At 47.8% G+C, this 23640-nt stretch overlaps 1 protein-coding gene across 1 annotated transcript in view; it reads right to left on the reverse strand.

The window, feature by feature from the left end:
- EPHA1 (EPH receptor A1) overlaps window positions 1-23640 on the reverse strand; it is a 92540-nt gene that overhangs the window by 19550 nt on the left and 49350 nt on the right. Inside the window, exons 4-7 of the mRNA XM_081844912.1 lie at window positions 20934-21324; window positions 4933-5088; window positions 3162-3500; window positions 678-802 (exon numbers count right to left, since the gene is read on the reverse strand). Coding sequence (XP_081701038.1) covers window positions 678-802; window positions 3162-3500; window positions 4933-5088; window positions 20934-21324 — 1011 coding nt within the window. The remainder of the gene's footprint in view (window positions 1-677; window positions 803-3161; window positions 3501-4932; window positions 5089-20933; window positions 21325-23640) is intronic.

Here is a 23640-nt window from a genome sequence, read left to right on the forward strand (position 1 = left end):
CGAAAGCACGTCAAAGTGCAAGTAGATAAATAGGTGCCACTCCGGCGGGAAGGTAAATGGCGTTTCCGTGCGCTGCTCTGGTTCGCCAGAAGCGGCTTTGTCATGCTGGCCACATGACCCAGAAGCTGTACGCCGGCTCCCTTGGCCAATAAAGCGAGATGAGCGCCGCAAGCCCAGAGTCGGCCACGACTGGACCTAATGGTCAGGGGTCCCTTTACCTTTATAGCAAGGGTTGGGAACCTTTCTGGCCCAGGAGTCAAGATCTTTAGCACCCACCTGTCCATCACCTGAATTCATAATAATGGCATCAGGTGTCTGACAGGTAGGTTATCCCACCCACCTGCCAAAGTTGGTCCATGGGGGTGCGGGGAGAGGTAACAGCCAAGCAGGACTGAACTCCCCGTCCTTCAGCTGATGTGCAGGGAAGGGAGTTCAATGGTGCTTTCTGAAGGGACCAGCTCGGTGAGCAGCTGATCCACCCACATCTCTACTTGCCCCACACCTAACGTCACATATGACATCAGGTGTGGTTTGGGGGAAACAGCCTGGCAGGCAAAACTGAATCCATGGGCCAGAGGTTCCAAACCCATATGCTATAGGACTTGAACAACTTGTGAAATGGAAGGAGAACATTGATGAAGTTTGCAGGTGTTGAGGAAAGGAAGAGCATCTCTCACCTTCTCAAAGTACATAACCTCGTAGTTCACGGAGCTACGGCTGCGATGTCGTGTCGGTGACCAAGTCACAGAGAGGCTGCTGTCATTTCGCCTTGCCAGGATGAGATCAGTCACCTTGCCAGGGACTGCACATAAAGAGAGGAGAGATGGTCAAAGTGTAACCTGCTCTTTGCAATTCATCCCACACCCCCATTCCCTTAGTGAAAGCTCTGGATCTCATTGCTTTTCCTGACTCTGCCCAGTTAGCAGCAGATTGGCTAAACCTAACAAATTCTGCACAGAGCTTGCCCTTCTCTGAGCCAAAGTAAGGCGGCTGTCTCTAGGGCCACATTTGGGCTGCTATTAGAGCAGCAGTCCAGGAGACCCATGGGTCAGAACTTGCTAGCATCCTTCACACATACTTTTGCTCCTATTTGACTTCACTTCCTTCCATTTTTTGGATACTGCTTCTTGTACACAGAAATGCATTTCTAAGAATGACACAACTCTTAAAGGCATCTTGAGGCACAAGGGTGTAAATTTCCAACATCGCTTTTGTTTCTGGGAAGCCCACAGACTTCAGAGAAGAAACCATAATGCTATCTGTGCCACAACCTGCCTTAGATATGTCCTGGATTAACTCTGCATTCAAAAAGACCACCTCTCTTTATAAGTTGCTTTCTGCAGCATAAAAATCTGACTTTAAAAACACACACACGTGCACACACACACACGGTAGAAGGAGCAGTTCATGTGTTTATGATGGCACCAGGGAACTCAAAACAAATTTTGCCATTTTGCCTGGCAACTCTTAGACTGAAGAATCAACTTTCCTATTTCATTGATGCATCCACAACAAAGGTTTTGCAGATTAAATACAGTGGTACCTCGGGTTAAGAACTTAATTCGTTCCGGAGGTCCGTTCTTAACCTGAAACTGTTCTTAACCTGAAGCAGCACTTTAGCTAATGGGGCCTCCCGCTGCTGCCGTGCCACCAGCATGCAATTTCTGTTCTCATCCTGAGGTAAAGTTCTTAACCCGAGGCACTACTTCTGGGTTAGTAACCCGAAGTGTTTGTAACCCGAGGTACCACTGTACACGGTTTTTTATAGTAGCCACCAATGGGGATGGAAAGGCCTGACAGGGATATGGGAAATGATTTTGTTAGCTTGGGTGAACACAAATAAGCTTCTAATTCTCTTGCCTTCATAAAGCAAACTGAACGATAAGAGTTCTGCCAAGAGTGACTAGGATGCATAAGAGGCCGAAGAGCATCTACGTTACAATAATCTATTTATTAAATTAGTTTTCAGACCAGCGCAACAGGCTTGTTACATCTGCCAAACTTCTCTAGAGACCAGCATTCCACCCCCACCCTAGACAATAAACCACTGAGCTTTAAATACTGGACAAATGTCATATCCGGTACAACAGAGAAATTGTGTTGACAAAATACAGCAATTACGTATCTCTCTCTTGAGGACTGCAAATGCTTTACAGCCATTACCTCAACATTCCTTTCACCGGAGGTGGGGAGCCTGTGATAAGATGTTGATGGACTACAACTCCCATCATTCCTGGCTGTTGGCTAAGCTTTCTGGGACTGACTGGAGCCGGAGACCAGCAGCAATTGGAGCCCCACCCCCCATTCTGCTGTACACCAGCCCTTTATAGCAGGACTATGATTCCCACACGACAGTAGGGAGCTGAGGCTGACAAAGCGAGTGGGAAGCCTTAGTGCTGCCTAATGCAAACCCTCCAACATTTCTCCAATGAAAATAGGGATGTCCTGTTCCATAATAATAACAATAATAACAACCCATCTGACTGGGTTGACCCAGGCACTCTGGGCGGTTTCCAAACATACACAAAAACATAATAAAACATTAAACATTTAAAAACCTCCCTATACAAGACTGCTTTCAGATGTCTTCTAAAGGTTGTATAGTTACTTATCTCCTTAGCTCAGGGGTTGCACAACTCCCACACCCTCCAACATTTCTCTGATGAAAATAGAGGTGTCCCGAGGAAAAGCGGGACATTCTGGGATCAAATCAGAAACCAGGACGGCTTCTGCAAATCTGGGACTGTCTCTGGAAAATAAGGACACTTGGAGGGTCTGCTAAAAAGTTCATGGCTGGAACATGAAGAAAGTCAAGGACTCCCTTGCTCACAGCTCATACTTTTAGCCCCTACAGTACCTCAGATTTCGTCAGGATCCAAGCATCTAAGACAGTTATGGCCAAACGGCCTTCCAGCTGTTTTGGGACTTCAGTTCCCATCATCCCTGACCACTGGTCCTGTTAGCTAGGGATGATGGAAGTTGTAGGCCAAAAACAAAAGTCTGGCCATCACTGATCTAAGAACTGTAAATTTGCACACACTCATTTGCAATTAACTAATCAGTGCAGTGTAATTGGAAAATGCAGCTCGGCTGCTGCTACAACTTTTATTTGCTTTGGTTGTGCTCACTTCCTCTTCCCCATATACGTCGCAGCGACTCACCTGCGTGGCCCACCAAAACCCGGACAGGAGAGCTGGTGCTGCTGCTGTGCAAGGCAGGGCTGAGCTCTGACACACCATTATGAGCCCGAACAACGAAGCTGTAATTGGTGAAAGCCTCCAGGCCGCTCACAACCACACTCTCCTGGGTGAGGTCTAGGGCGCTGGGAGAAAAAGTCACGCTGCTCTCGCAAGGTCTGCACTTTGGGGAACTGCAACGCTGGCAGGAGACGCTGTAGGAGAGGTCTTGGCGCCCACCCTGATCCGTGGGTGCCTGCCACGAAAGGGTGACCTCAGTCCCCTCAATAAGTACGGTGACATTGTGAGGAGCCGAAGGGGGGCCTGGAAAGGCAAAAGGAGGCAGCGTGTTAAAAGTACAATCCTGCAAAGAGATTCTAACCCTATCTGTACCTACCGTATTTTTTGCTCTATAAGACTCACTTTTTCTCTCCTAAAAAGTAAGGGAAAATGTGTGTGCGTCTTACGGAGCGAATACAGGCTGTACAGCTATCACAGAAGCCAGAACAGCAAGAGGGATTGCTTCTGAGATTCAGAATATTTTTTTTCTTGTTTTCCGCCTCCAAAAACTAGGTGCGTCTTGTGGTCTGGTGCGTCTTATAGAGCGAAAAAATACAGTACCTTAAAGCTTATAAATATAGTGCACTGTAGGGTTCTATCTAGATTTCTTTTTCTTTTCTTGCACCTGGGGACAGGTACAGTGGATATAAATATCTTCATTCCAACTTATTATTATTATTTCCATATCTATACTGCTTTATCTTTTAAATTTTAAAAATCTCAAAGCGGTTTTACAGCACATTAAAACATCAAATGAAACAATCCAGAATAAAACCATTTCAGGCTTCAAGGAAAATGTTTCAGATCCTTCTCTTAAGTGACATTTTGCTTTTCCCATATTTATTTACTTACTTAATGTTTACGGCTGTCCCATGGCAGAAATACTCTAGGAAGGCAGTGTGGTGTAGTGGTTAGTGTGTCGGACTAGGACCTGGGAGATCAGGGTTCAAAACCCCGCTCAGTCATGCAGGTCACTGGGCGACCTTGGGCCAGTCACAGCCTCTTAACCTACCACAAAGGGTCATTGTAGGGATTTACAGAGGGAACCATGGACTCTGTGGCCAGAGACATCTGGAAGACATATAAAGGAGAAGCAATTTGGAACCTCCAGATCAGTTTGGTCCACAAGGCCGTTTTGGGCAGGCTGCAGCTACCCTGTCGTTTGCATGACATCAGGCGCAGGACAGGTAAAGACACAGCTGCGAAAGAACAACCAGGAGCCTTTGCATGCACTCTTAATTGTTCCTTTACAGCTGCAGCTTGCATTCAGCGCCACTTAAATTTAGAACCGAATGACACTTGCTCTCCTTTTGGCAAGAATCAGAACCACTCTGGAGCTTTCCTATTTGTTGAGTACCGTGTTTTTTGCTCTATAAGACTCACTTTTTCCCTCCTAAAAAGTAAGGGGAAATGTTTGTGCGTCTTATGGAGCGAATGCAGGCTGCGCAGCTATCCCAAAAGCCAGAACAGCAAGAGGGATTGCTGCTTTCACTGCGCAGCGATCCCTCTTGCTGTTCTGGCTTCTGAGATTCAGAATATTTTTTTTCTTGTTTTCCTCCTCCAAAAACTAGGTGCATCTTATGGTCTGGTGCGTCTTATAGAGCGAAAAAATACGGTAGGTGCATTTTTCAAGTAGGTGCGAACGAGGTTCCACCTGCTCATCTGGGGGACCACAGTACTCCCACCCAGGACTTACGAGTACAAGCAGCAGTTTCGTCCTCAGCGGGAGTCCGAAAGAAGTTTTCGAGGCAGGGGCAGCTTGTGGCAGCAGGAGAACTGGAGAAGCTGTTTGGAGGGCATTTGAGGCACTGGTCAGTCTTCAGCGAGTGACGATAGAACCCTGGCTGACAGGCTGTGGAAAGGAGAAGCAGATTAAGTCCCAAGTAGCTAACTTAAGCAGATGCAAATAACCATACATTTTGGCTATACCCATTTCTTTTAAAATCCAGTTTAGGAATGCAATTATTTAGGAATACAAGCACCCAGCAAGAGGTGCAGAACCTCATCCCTCAAGATGTCACCATACATGGGACTTATCTTGTTTCTAACTTCACAGAGGAGTTGGAGATCTTCATTCCTTGTCAAGGAGCAAGATCATCTCATACTTAAGTCCCCTTTGGATAATTTTCAATATCTATTGACCGCCACTTCTCTGCTCTCCCCATACTCTCTTCTTCATGCCTATATTCTCACCAACACCACCCAAAATGGATGACCTGTCTACTGCTATACTTTTACCCACCCAATTCTGGCTAGGTTTACACTTGGCTTTGTGCGCTGAGGTAGCAATGGGCTGCCGCTGGGAATTCTCAGCAGAAAGTGGAGCTCTGATTGGCTGGGTGTTGTGCACCAGGAGCCATGTTGGCTTGAGCCAAGCAGGAAGCTGTGGCTTTTAAGCGTCCGGGGCCTCAGGATGCCGTTCCAGCAGTAGGTGAGAAACATGGGGAAACTCAGTGTTGGTGGCAAAAATTTGGACTCCATTTATGCTACAATTCTGCTGGAGTGCCAGAAAAGCATATAATATGGTACTAGAGGACCAAACTAGAAGGGGTTTCTCCTGTAGTTATTGTCAGGAGCTCAGCCTACACTCGAGTAGGACCCTGGCAGAGACGCATATCCGACTGGCATGTTCGCTCCCTCCTGGTCGATCATTCAGGAGCTTCAAAAGCTTTCTTCAGCCCGAACATCACAGGGATGCCAACTGACACGGGCACACTTAGGGATCCACAGAGTTTGCGTAACAGACCTCAGCAAATCAGCATTTAGGCTAATCTACTTTATTTACATATAAACACACACGGAGCATTGCAACATGGCTCCTTCTCTCTCTAGCATCAGACGGCAAAGAGAATGAACAAAGGACAATAATCCCACTTCACGGAACACAGTAACACAAACATCCTGTTTCGGTCACTTCCCACTCTGTGGAGTCAAAACATATACCGTCAAGTGATAGACAACAATCCCATGACTGCAATCACAGAGCAGGAATTCTAACAGTTATCCCTGATGTTCATTTTGAAAATAAAAATAAACACTGCATGTCTGGTGAGCCACCAAAACAGAACCACCGAGTGTGTGCCTGAAACTTTAACAATTTGCCCCTGCCATGGTCTCAGATAGAATTGGGAGTCTCTGCATCTTTCATTTGTAATGGGGATTGGAATTCTTATGGCTCCAAGTACATGCTTGGAAGTTTATGAGTAACGAAACTGCTGAAATCTTAGAAGCTACAGTAGTGGCTGAAAACGATGTCAATTGATTTGGAGGAGTTCTGTTTGAAGCTGGGTTATATCAAATGCAGAGGAAATGAGGAGTGGCACCGACACTTTTCTTGAGGCGATAGATTTAGGATGGATATGGCATTAATCTTGTCTTTGAATCGTATGCTTAGGATTCTATCGATGTGAGTTCCAGCGGAACAGGACACCCCCCCCCCCCCGGGAGGTGGTGGAATCTCATTCCTTGGAGGTTTTTTAAAGCAGAGGTTGGAGGGCCAGCTGTCAAGTAGGATCTAGCTGAGATTCCTGCATTGCAGGGGGTTGGACTAGATGACCTGGGGGGTCCCTTCTGACTCCAAGAATCATACTTTTGTCTCCACCTCACTTTCCCCAGTGCTTTGCCCAGTCTGTGCCCATAATTAGGAGGTCACCTCTCTGCAGCCTCATTTTTCTGGGGCACCTTTCCTTACCCTAAATGCCCCAATGTGTTTCTCTCACGTATTAACCGAGAGCCGCCGCTGTGCATGGCAGAGAACTGGTTCTTACTTCCGCAGACATGAAAACAGGGCGGGAAATTGTGTGGGTGTCACAAAGGGAGTGCTGCCGACCTGGGGAAGGAGCAAAGGTGAACTAGGAATGCAGGCAACAGGCGCCAACAGGATTATGTCACCACAGGGAGGGAATGGAATGGAAATCGGGCAAGAATTGGTTTTTAAAAAACACAAAAACTACAAGGTAAACAGCAGGTGGCAGCACCCACTGTCCTATGAAAGCAGATGCTCCCTTCGGAGCCCTTTGTCTTCTCCAGAGTGACATAAATATACCCATTTTTTCCCCAAGCCGCACTCACGAATTTGCCCAGATATTCGGATATTGGGTTAATTATCCCCCACCCTAATGGCATCCAGATTCACCACATGGTAGCAACCAATTGAAACTAGATCGTCTGGGGCCAAGTGTAAACCTGTCTCGGAAGGACTATACCACTTCGGAATGCGGTTGGGAGATTGCACAGGGTTGAATGCTCCCTCACAAAGAAAGCAGGATTCCTGCACATTAAAAAAACTACGCTGCCACCAAACTCCAACTTCTCCATATTTTTCCTTTGCACCCATATATACCTGCTGACTGAGGATTACACCAGATGAGGTGGGCTACAGTCCACAAAACCTTATGCCATAATCTTTAAAGTGCCACAGCGCCTTTTGTCATTTTTGCTGCAACGGACTAACGCGGTTAGCCCTCTGGAAATCTTATCCTCCTCCCTGACCTGCTAGCTTTCCACACAGAAATTTATTTTCTCCTGGACCGGCGAGCATTTGGCTGTGTAAGCCCTCGTTCGCTGTCTGGAGCGGTATAATTCAGACAAAGGTTTATCGCCTCAGCGAAAACAAGATCTGAGGGATTCCTTTCTCATATGCAATGAACGCAGATGACTATACACTTTGAACCTACAGAAAAAGCGGAAGCATGCTATGTGCTGGAGGCCACCTGTAGTTCAACTCCTCCTCCAATGCCACCCACCTCTCCCCCCCCCCCCCAGTTTCTGGGATTGCTCTACCTTGGAATACAGGAGCTAATTACTTCTGATTAAACTGGGATGGATTAATTCAGAGCAGACAGGTTTATTTCCTCGGAGGAACACATAAATTGCTGGGTGTTGTGCCTATGCTCAGTCAGTTTGCCCTGAGGTGAGCATTGGCTCTTACAAATAAGGCGCTCGGGTGTGTTTTGCGCATTATGCAGTGACCAACTCAGGTTTCCCACAGAATGTACACCTGACAACAACAGTGTCGTCTGGGGCTTGTTGTCAGGTGTACATTCTGTGGGAAACCTGAGTTGGTCACTGCATAATGCGCAAAACACACCTGAGTGCCTTATTATTTTTTTTAATTATTTTTTTTTCCCCAAACATGGGTTTGTCACATTCATAGTGTAGCTTTTTAGGGGTGTGACAAATAAACCAAATTCCCCACATGGCAAGAGTCCGTCAGAGGAACCCATTCACAGAGTGTCATGGGAGCCTCAGCCTATCAAAATTTAAGGAGTTTTTCACCAGAGCTTTCCCCACCAGCCATAACTCACGGGACCTCAGTTCCAACACCTCTCAGGTGGGCGCCGTTGCCATTACAGACCCTCCAAGTGTTCTTATTTCCCAGGGACAGACCCAGATTTGCAGAAGCCGTCCAGGTTTCTGATTTGATCCCGGAATGTCCCGCTTTTCCTTAGGACATCTCTATTTTCATCAGAGAAATGTTGGAGGCTATGGAGTTATGTGACCCCCAAGCCATCTGAAGGCAGCTTCCCTGTATAGGGAAGCTTTTTAACGTTTAATATTTTATTATGCTTTTATATGTGTTGGAAGCCACCCACAGTGGCTGGGGTAACCCAGTCAAATGGGCAGGGTAATAATAATAATAATAATAATACAGTGGTACCTCTGGTTGCGAACGGGATCTGTTCTGGAGTCCTATTTGCAACATGAGCAGAACGCAACCTGCACCTGTGCATGCATGGGTGGCGATTCGCCGCTTCTGCGCATGACGTCATTTTGAGCCTCTGCGCATGAGCGAGTGGCGAAACCCAGAAGTAACCTTTTCTGGTACTTCCGGGTCGCCGCAGGACGCAACCTGAAAAGACGTGACCTGAACTGAACGTAACAAGAGGTATGACTGTAAGGAGGAGGAGGAGGAGGAGGAGGAGGAGGAGGAATAGGGCGTTCCTATTTTTATTGGAGAAACGTTGGAGGGTATGCCATTATAAGAGGAAAAGGGAGGCCTTCATGGTGAGTTCCGGCACCTGTTTTTCGAGAAAAATAGCACTGCAAAAACCTACACCGAATAGGGAGGGTCACAGGTTCCTTTTGTTCTGCAGTAGCTGCAGGGACAACTGGGCCCGATCCTGTGGCTTGCCAAGGGACTAAGCTCCTTAGGCAGACAGGCAGACAGGAAATCGGGTGCAACCTGGGAAGGCTAAACATCAGGCAGAGACACCCCTCCCCGGTGTGGGGGTGGCAGACAGTGGCACCAGCTCAACCACCACCACCCAGCAATTATCTTTAACGAGGCCTGTATGGGCTCATTAAATCGAAGGGAGAGAAGGGAGCTTCCCACCTTAGCTCACTTAGAGCAGCAGAGCAAAGGTTCCCCGTTAGGGAAAGGAAGAACCTTTTCTGACTAACCCCCATGATGCCTCTGTGTTCCTACAAGCCAGCGGTTCCCACCTCCACTCAGACATGGCATGTTACGGCTCAATTGGTGCTGATAATGCCAAGGTTGCAGGTTTGATCCCCATAAGAGACAACTGCATATTCCTGCGTTTCGGGGGGGTTGGACTAGATGATCCTCAGAGTCATTTCCGACTCTACCATTCTATGATTCTATATGCAGGGTGGGGAGAATTGACCCCTCCCCTGGGTAGGGGGTCTGTTATCAAAGCTAAGCAGGTCTCAGCCTTGTCAACGCTCTGAATTGGGGGACTCCCCATCGCAAGCTGCTCTAACCTTCTCTACAGATAAATAAAGACAAAATGTAATTACAGTGGTATCTCTGGTTGCGAACGGGATCCGTTCCGGAGCCTCGTTCACATCATGCGCAGAACGTAGCCCGCACCTGTGGGTTGCGATTTGCCGCTTCTGTGCATGCGCGTGATGTCATTCTGAGCATCTGCGCATGCGTGAGCGGCGAAACCCGGAAGCAACCCATTCCGTTAATTCCGGGTCGCCGTGGGACACAACCTGAAAAGACGTAACCTGAACCAAATGTAACAAGAGGTATGACTGTAAATGCTGTATATAAATTCACCTCTTGTCTCACAGTTCCTTATACTCTTTTAGGCGTCAGCACAATCTGCCATTTAAAAAAAGAAAGAAAAAAGAAATTTACCTTTGCAACCGAGACCAAAAGGCACTCACGCCAAGGAAGGAGTCAACATTCCCTTTTCAAGAGCAACACCACAGAGGCACTGACTTAATCCCTTGCTGTCCTCCTGTTCTTTACTGTACCCACAGAAAAGGCCATGGCTGTGGTTGCGTCTATTCTGTATCAAGTACGAAAATGCCACACAATGCGCCGGTGGGCTCCAAATTCAGCTCCCCGAGAACCCCAGCTTTCATTTTAAACGAACAAAGGGCACATTTCTAGAGTTTACGCATGTAAAGACAAACTTGAAAGCAATGCCTCGTGAAACCTCCAGAGTCTAAGGAAGCTTCAATAGAATACCCATCACCGTAACTTTGAGGGGCTCCAATGTGAAACAGCAGTAAACCTTAGATAGCAGTAATCTCCAGATATAGTTTTAATAAATTGCTAACCACAATTTCGCCAAGGGTTTGTCAGTTATCCCAGTGCATTAATTGACCAGAGCACCAGAAATCAGGGGCAGATTTATTACTTCACAGAAATACTGCTTTTCTTTTCTTTTTACTCTGAAAGTAAAAAAGGGTACAGATTTATTTTTAGATTTTTAAATCAAAGCTGAAAATTCAGAAAAGAGGCTCAGAATATCTCTGAGATGATTAAGGATAGACCTGTACGTCAAGCCTATGATGAAAGCCTGGCTCAGTATGGCTTTCTGCGTTTAAAAACAGCTGTGGCTGTTTTAATTTATATACCACCCTATACCTGGAGGTCTCAGGGTGGTTCATAGAACAAAATCCAAATATAAAACCACAAAAACCAAATATAAAACCACAAAATATATAATCAAAATCAAAACAACAACCCAATAACAACCCCCCCAACCCCCCCACATTTTAAAAGGGTATAGGATGTCAATCAAATCAACCAAAGACCTGGTTAAAAAGGTATTCTAGCTCTGAAAAGCTCGATATCTGCCTCTTCCCAATGGTCAAGCTAATGCAAAATAAACTATGCAAATTAATTTTGCATATATATTGCATAATTTGGGCAGGTTACACAGAACCCTGTGTCCAACTATTTATTTATTTATTTATTTATTTATTTATTTGACAAAATGTATATCCTGCCTGAATGCCATAAAACCACTAGGCAGTTTACAAAGAAATATTAAAATTATCAGTAAAAACAGTTCAGGACATTTAAAAATAATTAATAATTTAACGTGTGTGTGTGTGTGTGTGTTTGTGTGTACACACCCTGCAACAATTATGTGTCTGGAATCTCAAGACAGGCTCACTTAAACACAAATGTTTTAAGTAGGCACTGATAAGAGTATAGTGAAGGAGCCTGCCTAATGACTATAAGGCAGGGAGTCCTGCCACACTAAAAGACCCATTTCATACAACTATGGAATGAGTATTATGTGGCACCAGTAACAATGCCAGTTCTGCAGATCGAGGTGGTCAATGGACACATATGGCATAAGGCAGGCGTGGCCAAACTTGGCCTTTCAGCTGTTTTGGGACTGCAATTCCCATCATCCCTGACCACTGGTCCTGTTAGCTAGGGATGATGGGAGTTGTAGTCCCAAAAACAGCTGGAGGGCCAAGTTTGGCATAAGGCAATCCTGCAGGTACACTGTTCTCAAGCTCTTACTGTATTTTTCGCTCTATAAGATGCACCAGACCACAAGATGCACCTAGTTTTTGGAGGAGGAAAACAAGAAAAAAATTATTCTGAATCTCAGAAACCAGAACAGCATGAGGGATCGCTGCGCAGTGAAAGCAGCAATCCCTCTTGCTGTTCTGGCTTCTGTGATAGCTGTGCAGCCTGCATTCAGTCCATAAGACGCACACACATTTCCCCTTACTTTTTAGGAGGGAAAAAGTGAGTCTTAGAGAGCAAAAAATACGGTAAGGACTTTAAATACCAATAGGTACACATTGGACTTGTCGAAAACTGCAGTTTCTGGGTCAAGCACAAGGAAAGCCGCACGTAAGAGTACATTTATGCAAACATTTTTAAATTTTACTTCTTGGAAGTTTAAGCACAGAACAGACAGCAGCTATGATCACAGCTAGCTAGCCTTACTAGCTAGACCTGCCACTTCCTTTCATAAGGAGGCAGCCCTAGGCTCACCCTCCATGGCAACCCAAATTAAAGTCCAAGAATACTTCCCTTAGTATTTCCATCTTCTCCGCCCACCCCAAGTCAGAGCAAAGGTCAGAGTTGTACAACCCCCTCGCGTCCCGTCCCACACTTCAGCTCTTTGTGTGCTCCTGTTTGGAAGTGGCGTCACCCTGATCCTGGAACAAAGGCCAAAAGGAGTACCTCTGGCACTCTGCCAACGCTGGGTGGGTCCAGCAAAAGGTTTGGATCCAGACCTGATCTTAGAAGTGAACACCCAGGTCTGCTGCCAGTCTGAGACACCTGGGACAGAGAGATACCAGGAGAACAGCCAAATCTGCATGCCTTTTATTGTGAGTCCTTGGGAGCTGGCAAGAACCCTTTCTGAACAAAAGAAACCATTTCTCATCACGGCGTGGCGGATGGTTTGAAAAGGCGAAAGCGGACAGCATCATGAAAGCACCATCTTAAAAACTGTGTGCGATTGCTCACACACATGTGCATACATACAAATGTGTGCATGTGTGGGGGAACCCTCTTTTTAGAAAGATGCTAGCTAAATGTCAACCATTGTGATTGACAGCCCATCTGTATAACACAGAGATCCTATGTTGGATTGTCCTGTGCAGAAGCCACATATTGCTCCCCACTCTTGGTGGGAGATAAACCACCCACCATTTTGCGCTTTTCAGGGGCAAATAAATATGCAATAGATCTAGATTGTGTGTGGAATAGATTGGGGGGGGGGGAGAAACAAGTACCGTATTTTTCGCTCTATAAGACACACTTTTTCCCTCCTAAAAAGTAAGGGGAAATGTGTGTGCGTCTTATGGAGCGAATGCAGGCTGCGCAGCTATCCCAGAAGCCAGAACAGCAAGAGGGATCGCTGCTTTCGCTGTGCAGTGATCCCTCTTGCTGTTCTGGCTTCTGGGATTCAGAATAATTTTTTTCTTGTTTTCCTCCTCCAAAAACTAGGTGCGTCTTGTGGTCTGGTGCGTCTTATAGAGCGAAAAATACGACACTCCATCTCCATTGATTCTAGAATAAAACGCTGTGTGTGCACAGCCTAAAACCGGCAGTTCTCATGTGTCAATTGCCATTGTTCCACGTGCCTTTTCTCTTCAGGAAGGCCTCCATTTTTATTTTGCCCTCCAAGTCCACTAACTCATCCCCACAGGTTTGAGAAACAGGGATAATTCCTTGAACTCGCTCTCTGAAGCCACCTCTGCCTTTGTCTTTGCCTGAACTGGGTAAGGGAGTAGCTTGTGTGTCAGCTACTACCTGGGCGGGTGCAGAGAGGACCTGCCTGGGCAGGATGTTTCCCCGTCCCGTTCCAAGGGACGGCTCCCAACCCAGGAGGGTGGAATGAAAGCAGTAATGCTAGCAGCTAAGTGGAAAAACTGGCTGAGCTGTGGAAGCAGAGGGGCAGGGAAGGGTGGATGTCTGGAAATGTTTCCCAGTTCTTCAGCTAGCAAGACAGAGAAGTGCAAGGACTACCAGGCCTCAAGCAGTTGCCCTGGAACTTCCAAGTGGTGCAAATTCCTTTTACAGGACAGAGCAGCCTAATGAGAAATCCAAAGAGGAACATCCTGAGGAAATTTTGTCAGTATATTATCTTCCCTACACCTCATCACAGTGAATACTAGCTCTTAGCTGAAATGTTGGGAGAGAGCAGATTGCAGACTAAAGAATTAGGTTTAGCTGGAAGTCATTTTCTGTCATAAGAGAGGAAGCTGCCTGTGATGGGATAGTGAGCTGCTTGTGCGTAAAAGCTTGATCCCTCTGGGGTTTGGCTGGTCATCCAAACCGATGCACTAACGGAGCCCCCAAAGCATGACTCCGTCAGTCGCTGGTAGAATCTGACAGTGGACGCCTACGGAATTTACGCCAACATAAAAGCTCTTTGACAGACATGCGCTTTCGAGACTCTCTGCGTGACAGTTTCCGGCGAAGGGTGGGCGTTCCCAACGGGGGTCCCGTTACCTCTCCACTACTCTCACTGGAAGCATCCCAGAGCCTCCCCTCCGCTGTGACTCCTGCACTCCCCCTGCTGGTTCCCTCTTCTACTGCAGATTCTCTCCTATTCTCCTGTAGCCTGTCCACCACCTGTCTCTCCGATGGCAGTTCCCTGACATCCACCTCCCCCCCAGGGCCCCCTTCACCCCCTCCCGCCTCCTCTCCCACTGGCGGTGAGGGTGGAAAGCCCCTGAAGGAACTCTCCTCGTCGTCCGAGGATTCTAACACTTCCAGCCACGGCGTACCGTCTCTCTCCCCGTCTTCCTCTTCTTCGTCGGAGTCGGCTTCTTCACCCACCCCTGACTCTGGGAACCCTTCAAACTCTCCTTCCTCATCGGTGGTCCCAAAGTGTTCCCTTCTAAATCGAGCCACGGGTTGCGGTTTTCTTGGGAAACGCTGATGAAATGTTTCTATTAAAACCTCGTCATTGACTACCTCTGCTGGTACCCAAGTGTTTTCCGACTCTGCTTCCCCCTCCCATTCTACCAGATATTCCACCTGATTCCCCTTCCACCTGGAATCAATGATTCCTGCCACGTTCATGTCGCGCTCTCTCTCTTCTATCACGGGCGTTTGGGTGGCCTCTCTCTCACGCTCCCCCCACTCGCGTCCCTCTCGGTACGGCGACAGTAATGACCTGTGAAATACTGGGTGTAATTTCATGTGACTGGGCAGCCTGAGTTTGAATGCCACTGGGTTGACCTGCTGTATGACCTCAAAGGGTCCCAATCTTTTGGGCCTCAATTTCTTACTCCCGCCCTTGAACGGTAGCCCTTGGGTAGACAACCACACCCGGTCCCCCACCCTTATAGTTTCACCTTCCCTCCTATTTCTGTCTGCTTGCTTCTTATATTCTTCCTTGGCTTTCTCTAAGTTAAGTTGAAGCTGACGGTGGATCGCCTCCATCTCTTCAAAAAAATATTCCGCCGCCGGCACGCTCCACCTCTCCCCTCCCTCTCCTGGGAATGCCCGGGGGTGACACCCATAATTTGCCAGGAAGGGACTCATCCCTGTGGACACGTTCTCCGCGTTGTTGTAGGCAAATTCTGCTAGAGGTAACTTATCCACCCAATCATTTTCTCTGTCTTTTACATAACACCTCAGGTATTGTTGTAAAACCCCATTTGCCCTTTCCGCTTGCCCATTGGTTTCTGGGTGCCGGGCAGTTGAGAAATTGAGTTCTACGTGCAGTAAGCTCATAAGTTTCCTCCAGAACCTGGAAGTAAATTGTTTCCCTCTGTCGCTGACCACCCTCAAGGGGGCGCCATGCAACTTGAAAATATGTTCTACAAACAACTTGGCGGTTTCCTCCGCTGTGACTGCATGTGAACAAGCTATAAAATGACACATCTTGGTTAATTGATCTACCACCACCATGACAGCTGTTTTGCCTTTGGATTTTGGCAGGTCCGTCATAAAATCTATGGATACTGCCTCCCATGGCCTTTCGGGCGTGGGTAAGGGTTGTAATAGCCCCGCTGGCGCCACCCTCTCTCCTTTCGCTCGCTGGCACCTGCCGCAACCCCTGACATATTCCCGTACGTCCTCCCTCACCTTGGGCCACCAAAACTCCCTGGTAACCAACCACATGGTTTTGTGCTGTCCAAAATGTCCCGCTGTGGGGCTGTCATGCAACTGCTTGAGTACTCTGCCCCTCAGTTCCCCGTCAGGTATGTACAGTGCCCCTTTGTAATACAATGCCCCGTTCTTTTCTTCGAACCCCCCTGTGTTCTCCTCTGTCCTCCGGAGCTCTCTGAGTTTCTCTTGGGCGTATTCATCTTTCTCCGTACCCTCTATCAGTTCCCTCTGCCCCACCAATGCCGCCCCACACACCCAGCGGTCTTCAGAGATTACATGCCTTGCCTCAGGCGCTCCCTCCCCCTCTAAGTACTCAGGTTTCCTGGAAAGAGCGTCCGCCCTCACGTTCTCGGAGCCGGGCACGTAACGAATCTCAAAGTGGAATTTGGAGAACTCCTGGGCCCATCTCACTTGTCTCTGGTTCAGCACTCGGGCTGTTCTCCAGTATTCCAGATTTTTGTGGTCAGTTCGGACTTGAACCTTGTGCTGCGCCCCAATCAGCAAGTGCCGCCATTTCCGGAATGCTTCATGAATGGCGAGCAGTTCTCGGTCGTACACTGTGTAGTTCCTCTCTGATTTGTTCAACTTCCGCGAGAAGAATGCACACGGTCTCCATTCAGACGTATCTTTTCCCGGCTGGAGAAGAACGGCCCCCACCGCTCGGTCTGACGCGTCAGTCTCCACTCTCATTGGTTGTTGTAGATCCACGTGCAAGAGTTGCTCTTCCGACGCAAACGCCTGCTTTAAGCGTTCGAACGCTTGTTGCGCTTCTCCCGTCCAAACAAATTTCTTTTTGCTACTAAGACAATCCGTGATGGGCGCTGTTAAATGGGCAAAGTTTTTGATGAACTTCCTATAGAAGTTTCCGAAGCCCAGGAACCTTTGCACGTCCTTCTTGGTCTTTGGTGTTTTCCATTCCAGTACCGCTTGAACCTTGCTGGGATCCATGGCCAATCCCTTGTCAGACAACCGGTACCCCAGGAATTCCACCTCCTTGGTATGAAACTGACACTTCTCCAGTTTCACCCACAGCCGGTTTTCTCGCAGCTTGCTCAGTACCTCTCTTACATCTCGCACATGCTGCTCCTCATTGTCTGAGTACACCAGAACGTCATCTAAGAACGCTACGCAGTTCTTGTAGAGCAGTGGCCCCAGGACGTGATTCATGAATGATTGAAAACAGGCGGAGCCCCCTTGTAATCCGAAAGGCATAACGGTGTACTCAAAGGCCCCCAAGGGGGTGAACATAGTGGTCTTCCACTCATCCCCCTTTCTCACACGTATCAAGTTATATGCCCCCCTAAGGTCCAGCTTGGTAAAAATTTTCCCTTTTCTCACCCGTGTTAGAATGTCATCAATTCTGGGCATAGGGAAAGTCACTGGTTCTGACACTGCATTTAGGGCCCTGAAATCACATACAAGCCTGGGCTTGCCTGTGTTTTTTTTGTCCACAAAGAACACTGGGCTGCCCCCCACCGCTCGTGACTCTCTGATGAAACCTCGCTTGAGATTCTTGTCAATGAACTCCCTTAACTCCTGCATCTCACTGTCTGACATTGCATACAGCTTGCCCACTGGCAATTGTGCTCCTGGGAGTAAGGTAATTTGACAATCAAAGGGTCTGTGCGGGGGCAGTTTATCTGCTTCTTTTTCGCTGAATACGTCAAGCAAGTCAGCGTATTGTGGTGGCACCCTCCCTTTGTCCATCACTTCCATCACTGCTAGAGTGCCCCTGGCGCCTGCCTGAGCCTCTCCCTCCTTGCAGTGTTCTAGGCAATGTGCTGATCCAAAGGAAACCACTCTCTGATGCCAGCCTACTAGCGGATCGTGTAGCGCCAGCCAGCTCATACCCAAGATAATAGGAGCTCCTCCCAAGGTGGCTACGTTAAACGCTATCAGTTCGGTGTGTCGTGCCACCCTCATTATCATTGGTACAGTCTGTTGGCTCACTTCTCCACCCAACAGCTCCCTCCCATCAATCGTGGTAACCTGCAAAGGCTTACTCAATGGGATAGTCTGTATTTGGTGTGCAGCTGCAAACTCTTTGCTCATGAAATTACATGAGCTACCTGAATCCAATAGCGCCTTTATCTTCAGTGGGTGTCCGTTTGCCAGTTCCAGCAACACCTCTATCACAAGCGCTGGTCTTGGAGGTTCCGGCGTGGGCACATTCATTACTCCCTGGCCTGGCTGCTGTGCCCTGATGTTGGCAACCAGGCGTTGGCTTTTACTGGCTCCGTGATTTCTTCTTCCTCCTTCCCCCCAACAGTTCCCGCCATCCCTTGCCATTCCTTCCTTTGCGGACAGACTCTGGCAAAGTGACCTGGCTGTTGGCAGAGATAGCATCTCTTGCCGCTCTTTCCCTCCTTCTTCCGCCCTTCACTGGTGTTTGAAACTGCGCGCGCGCGCGCTGTTCCAAGTTCCATCGGCTCTGCTGGCGGGAAAGGCTGCTCCGGAATCTCTGGAATGCGGAAGTCCTTCCAACGTTCCCCCTTTCCTTCCCGCTTTTCCATAGCTCTAGCTTCCTGGCGTGCCCCAATGGACAGCGCTGATTTAGTCAGCTGATCCATAGACTCCGCCCTAGGCGCCCGGGAAAGTTCATCTTTCACTGCCGGAGAGAGACCTTCTTCAAACAGCATTTGAATAGGTTCACTAGCAAGGTCCCACCCAAGTCTATGAATCAGCATGGTGAACTCAGTCCAGTACTCACGTACAGATCGGCTCCCCTGTTTACACGCCATTAACTGCCTGCGCACCACTCCCTGCTCGATCTCGCTGGAAAACATCAAGTCCATGGCGCGGAAAAACTTCATTGTGTCCTTTAAGATTTCATTATTGGCTGCCATCAGGGGCCGAACCCAGTCCCTCGCCCCTCCCTCTAGATGGCCAATCACGTACGCCACTCTAGAGTTCTCGTCGGGGAAGTCATCAAACAGTAGATTGAGAGCATATTGCATCTCTGTCCTAAAGGCTTGATAGTTCCGGGGATCCCCCCCAAATTTCTGCACCAGTCCAGGCACCCGTCTGGCAAGTGGGGTGGTCTTCCCCTTATCTGCATCTTGAGCCCTCCTCTCCTCGAGCCTCGCCGTTTGCAGTGCCAGCTGGACCTCCAACGCCCTGTACCTTTGTTCCAGGCTTGGATCTGCGCCAGCTCCCGCTCCTGCTCCTCCGGTTCCGGATGGTTCGCTCATGATGCCTTCTGCTTGCACAAGCTGCTTTCAAGGACTGTCAGATTGCTGTGATGGGATAGTGAGCTGCTTGTGCGTAAAAGCTTGATCCCTCTGGGGTTTGGCTGGTCATCCAAACCGATGCACTAACGGAGCCCCCAAAGCATGACTCCGTCAGTCGCTGGTAGAATCTGACAGTGGACGCCTACGGAATTTACGCCAACATAAAAGCTCTTTGACAGACATGCGCTTTCGAGACTCTCTGCGTGACAGTTTCCGGCGAAGGGTGGGCGTTCCCAACGGGGGTCCCGTTACCTCTCCACTACTCTCACTGGAAGCATCCCAGAGCCTCCCCTCCGCTGTGACTCCTGCACTCCCCCTGCTGGTTCCCTCTTCTACTGCAGATTCTCTCCTATTCTCCTGTAGCCTGTCCACCACCTGTCTCTCCGATGGCAGTTCCCTGACACTGCCCTATAACCAGGTTGGGCTTTTTGGCTGCTTAGTAAAGGTAAAGGGACCCCTGACCATTAGGTCCAGTCGTGGCCGACTCCGGGGTTGCGGCGCTCATCTCGCTTTATTGGCCGAGGGAGCCGGCGTACAGCTTCTGGGTCATGTGGCCAGAATGACTAAGCCACTTCTGGCGAACCAGAGCAGTGCACGGAAACGGCATTTACCTTCCTGCCAGAGAGATACCTATTTATCTACTTGCACTTTGACGTGCTTTCGAACTGCTAGGTTGGCAGAAGCAGGGACCGAGCAACGGGAGCTCATCCCGTCGCGGGGATTCGAACCACTGACCTTCTGATCGGCAAGTCCTAGGCTCTGTGGTTTAACCCACAGCGCCACCCGCGTCCCTTTTGCTTAGCCCAGTATTGTCTACCAATTGTACTGGCTGGTGGTGGCTCTCTCTCCAGACCCCCCCCCCCAGCTCTTGCACGATGCCTGATCCCATTTTTTAAGTGAAGATGCCATGGTTTGAACGAGGAATACTATGCATATACTCATCTTCCGAGACATATTCCCTTGACTTAGTTGGTACTTCAAAAGCAATTTGAGGATGGAGTGTATGGAGTGTACGATCAGCTACATTTTTTACAGCATGCTTGTTTTGTGTGTGTGTTTATAGTAGACTGTTTTGGGCAAACAAATGTTTCATTGGCTGCCTTTAAAGGTTTTTGACTGTGTCCCCTTTTGCCGTTTTTCTCATGGCCTCTGGTTGAAACAAGTAGAACATAAGAAAAATATATCCTACTAGTGCTGGGAAAGAGAGTTGGGATTTCCTGTCTGAGCTTCCAAAACGCTTCAGGACGGCCCTGCAGATACAGGTGGCCTATAGAGTGATACCACCCTGACCCAACTCCTACGCCCCAGAGGTGCCCAGTTTAAAGAACTGGGAGACACTCATCGAGTGAATCAGTCTCAGTCACGCACTTCCACGTCCCTGAAACTGGCTCCAAAACTTGGAAGGAAATAAAAAGCAGGTGGAAGGACAGGTATGTCAAACTAGTCTACTTACTTTATAGACAGAGGGAGAGTGAAACAGAAAGACAACCTGGGAGTTGCGCTTGACGTATAAACAGCAATGGGAGTCAGATAAGCTGATGCGCCCCAGTGAGTTGCGTGCAATGAGTAAACTTTCCACACCTTCCACCCTGTGAACTCTGGCGTGCTCCTATCCCGAGATCTCCTCAGGTACCCGCCTCCTAGCTTGCACCATTATGTACTTACCAACACACCTTCCTCCATCCTCCTCAAAGCCAGCGATGCACACACAGCGGCCCACCAGGACCAGCCACTCCCCATCGGGACTGCAGTGCATCTTCGGCGGAAGCCCTCCGTCCTCGACTGCGTTCTTTAAGCAGACACCAGACACTTCTTCCAGTCCCCCCGAAACAGCTAGCTTCTCTGGGAAGTGGGCCAGTCCGCGCACTATGTCCGAGCAGGTCTTGTAGTAAACTCTCACGGAAACCAAGGCAACGCAAGCCCCCGAGTTCTGAAAGGCCAGGTAGAAGCCGCGTTGCTGCAGGTTGTCTATGTGGCACACCTCCATGTTCAGCTGCATGTCACGCGTCATGATGTCCTGCGCCGTGAAACTCCGGTCTCCTGCCACAGTGTTGATCTGCAGGAGGAGAAAATGGGCATGAAGTTTGCACATATTCAGCAGAATCAACTTTCCCCTGTAATATAGGACTTAAGAAGAAGAAGAGGAGTTTGGATTTGATATCCTGCTTCATCACTACCCGAAGGAGTCTAAAAGCTGCTAACATTCTCCTTTCCCTTCCTCCCCCACAACAAACACTCTGTGAGGTGAGTGGGGCTGAGAGACTTCAGAGAAGGGTGACTAGCCCAAGGTCACCCAGCAGCTGCATGTGGAGGAGCGGAGACGCGAACCCGGTTCACCAGATTACGAGACTATTGCTCTTAACTACTACACCACACTGCAGGTGAAGGTTTCACACATCTCAATGTTCACCTATATGCAAAAACTCCCACTCTTTGTTTATTATTTATTAAATTAATGTACTGCCCTTCATCCGAAGATCACAGGGCACTTCGCAGTATGAAAAGACAAAAATACATAAAATGGTAACAAACTAAAAACAACCCTCTCTCCAGTTTTAAAGACCCAAGGTTTCCCGGATCTCCAGCTGCTGTTGGACTACAATTCCCATCATCCCTAACCTCTGGTCCTGCTAGCTAGGGATGATGGGAGTTGTAGTCCAAAAAACAGCTGGAGACCCAAGTTTGGGAAACCCCAAATTAGCCCAAAGACTTGGAGACGGGGAATGTTTTTCCCAAATTGTATTAAATTTAAGTAATTTGGACAGATTAAAAAATACAAGCACATCCAGGTTTATCTAGCCTTCTAGCCAATGCATAGGGAGATTTCTTTTTCATGTGGAAGATCATTCAAATATGTAACAACAACACCCACAGCTGAAAATGATACACCCCAAATTCACCAAATTCTTCAGAAATCAAACATTATAAAATGGCTCCTGAGCCCTCCAAAGATAGCTGTATCACCCATTCACCTTCCCATTCATAACCATCAGAGTGAGGAATTTGGCTTAACCAGTAAGTATTTCCATCTTTCTAAGGTTTAGCCTGGTTTTTGTGCTAAGCCAGATAGGAGGAATTTGTGGTCCTCCAGCTGCTCTTGGGCTACAATTCCAATTCATGGAATGGTGAGTGGTCAGGGATGATGTGAGTTGTAGTCCAACAACATCATACAAGCCACAGGTTCCTCATCCCTGGACTAAAGAATTCCCTGCCATGCAGTATGGTTTATAATGGGACTAATGGAAGATTTTTAAAAACTACTTGCTAAATGACTAGAGTATATTAGAGTTGAACAGTAACATTGAATCACGTGCACGTATTTGACACAGAAATGAAAGATGGCTAGAGAATGCTCAAAAAAATCAGTGATGCTGCATCTAACTCTGAATTAACTGAAGCGTGATTGACTACTTTCCTACAGCAAGACTACGTAGCGAAACCTGCTGGGAATAAAGAACAATTCATTCAACTGCTATCTCTCTGGTTTGGATGTACTGTATTATATTTACATAATGATCATAAACGTTTCAGAGTATGAGTCAAAGAAAAACTGGTTTGAAAACTGTATCGCAGGTCAAATGGAATGCAAATAATAATTCATAACATTATCAGCAAGTAGATAATAAGCACACATAGGATATCTGAGCCTATATCAAAAAAAAATAATCAAGAAAGAAGATCTGAAGTTTACATAATTGGTTTGTCAGACCTGTGTCCGGCAGGTTCTGACAGGTACCTTTAATTATATAATGGAAATATTTAGAAGAAAGACACCAGCAGGATCACTCCAGACGAGTGGGGCTTGCCCATACTTGTTGCACTCTAGATCTTATTGGCTAAAATCCAGAGTCCATCAAGTCCAGCGTCCTGTGGTCAGCGAGATTGCCTCCAGGCAATCCACAAGTAGGGCAGGAAGGCAACGTCCCTGGAGTTTGTCCTCCAGCAACTAATATACAAAGATACACTGTCTCTGAACATTGAGGTTCCATTTAGCTATCATGTCTAATGGTGTGTTCGGTTCTGCACAATCTTCTAGACCAGGCTGATAAACAGCTACAGCTGCAATCTTACATAAGTAATCTTTTGGTGAAAACAGAGACTTCCTTCTGAGCAGACATGCATAGGATTGCACTAAGAGGCTGTTCTGACAATTTTTCTTTTTAGAAGGAGGAGAAAGGAGGGGGTTGAGCTGCCCTGACAATATACCCAATATTCACAGGCCATACAGTGCCCACTATGCAGCTGTGTGGAATGTGGTCCTTGCACAGGTGTTGTTGTTGTTGTTTAGTTGTTTAGTCGTGTCTGCCTCTTCGTGACCCCCTGGACCAGAGAACGCCAGGCACTTCTGTCTTCCACTGCCTCCCGCAGCTTG

Source organism: Podarcis erhardii, assembly GCF_964252035.2.
Source record: "Podarcis erhardii genome assembly, chromosome: 17".
In the NCBI taxonomy this organism is placed as follows: domain Eukaryota; kingdom Metazoa; phylum Chordata; class Lepidosauria; order Squamata; family Lacertidae; genus Podarcis; species Podarcis erhardii.